This window comes from Antrostomus carolinensis, unplaced genomic scaffold (genome assembly GCF_000700745.2).
Source record: "Antrostomus carolinensis isolate BGI_N321 unplaced genomic scaffold, ASM70074v2 scaffold25128, whole genome shotgun sequence".
Lineage (NCBI taxonomy): Eukaryota > Metazoa > Chordata > Aves > Caprimulgiformes > Caprimulgidae > Antrostomus > Antrostomus carolinensis.
In genome coordinates, this window is record NW_010331283.1 from 23209 (window position 1) to 24704 (window position 1496).

General features: G+C 44.0%; 1 protein-coding gene across 2 annotated transcripts in view; it reads left to right on the top strand.

Annotated features, from left to right (window-relative positions):
- The window catches only part of DAZAP1 (DAZ associated protein 1), a 19954-nt gene extending 19291 nt beyond the window's left edge, over positions 1–663 (top strand). The window contains exon 11 of one of the 2 annotated variants that reach the window (XM_010173180.2): positions 361–663. In XM_010173180.2, coding sequence (XP_010171482.2) covers positions 361–533 — 173 coding nt within the window. In that variant the 3' untranslated portion in view covers positions 534–663. The remainder of the gene's footprint in view (positions 1–360) is intronic. The other variant, XM_029086268.1, reaches the window with a different exon arrangement.
- The last annotated feature ends 833 nt before the right edge of the window (positions 664–1496 follow it).

Genomic DNA, 1496 nt, shown 5'->3' on the forward strand with positions numbered 1-1496 from the left:
TGGTTTTTAGCCAGTAAAAAACACAAAACAAAACTCCTCAGAATGAGCTGACAGCAAACCTGCCAGCCACCTCAAGCTTCTGAACAGCCCTAGTACGACAGCTGAGCTCCCAGCCTGGGTGGGATCACCCCAAAAGTGAAACCTGCCGTTTCTGCTTCCCCCCCTGGGTCTGCTTTTGCCCGTTTCCTCTGTCCAGCAGGTAGATGATGGCAGGAGCTGAAAGCAGCTGCTTTATCCTCACCTGTGAGGCCGTGCAGGGCGGGAGGGAGCGGGGTCAGGTTCTGAATTTGCACCTCTGTTGTCGTGCGTTGCGGCTGACGCTGGAAGCTCACCCTGCTGCCTTTGTCCCCTTCTCCTCAGGGTATGGACAAGACTTGAGTGGTTTTGGACAAGGTTTCTCTGATCCCAGCCAGCAACCCCCTCCCTACGGAGGCCCCTCGGTGCAACCATCAAGTGGCCCACCTGCAGGAGGAAGTGGGTTTGGACGAGGACAGAACCATAACGTGCAAGGATTTCACCCGTACAGGCGCTAGCGTGGGCTGGCAATCAGGGAATTCTGTCCACACAGGGATGTCTGGTACCAGCTGAACCCAGGAATCCCAGACTTCTGAACTTGTGACAATCACATACTTGATGGAAGAAAAACCTAACAACTTTTTTTTTTTTTTCCTTTTTTTTTCTTTTTTTTTTTGGGAGGGGAGGGTGGGGGAAGATGGCTTCTGGAGGCAAAAGCTGTGGGTGTTTGGACTGCAGTTTTTAAATATTTTCCTTTCTCTAACCCATCAGCACAAATAAAGAAAATGTCACTGGTTCAAACTACAGGGTTTTAAAAATGTCTTCAGCTTTAATTCAAAACTTCAGGTTTCTTTTTTTTTTTGTTTCTTTTTTTTTTTTTTTTTTTTTGGAAATTATTTTTTTCCTGAGCCTTTGTTTTACCGTATATTGTAAACTTTTATGTTTAAAAGAAAAAAAAAAAAAATATATACATTTACAGATTGTGAAATTTTTAAGAGAAATTTTCTACTATGTATGCTGGCTTATTTTTTAATTTAAAACAGGGTTTCCGTTAGCACTGTTGGAAGTGAGGGTGAGCTGCAAACCCCCCCCCCTTACTCCTGACATTAGCGGTGGGGTGGATGGTTCAGAAACTCTGGGAGTTAAAAAGAAATCTACTGAGTGTATTTTGCTGTTGTTACCTGCTGGTGTAGGACTGGTAACAAGGCAGGTGCAGACTTGTTGACGCACAGAGTCACTTAGGAAGCGCAGGGTTAGATCTGCGCTCCCAACGCTTTGCAGTCCTCTGTGGATTTCATTAGGGGTTAACGGAGGCCTTGTTAAGATGTAGATTTCCCTCAGGCAAAAAAAAAAAAGAAAAAAGGTTTAGGTGCATTTTGCACTAACCAGTGATGACCCCTGGTTTGAATAAAGAGAAGTACCTTTGGATTAGAAACACAAGCCTGTCTCCATTTTTATTTTTTATTTTCTTTTATTTTATT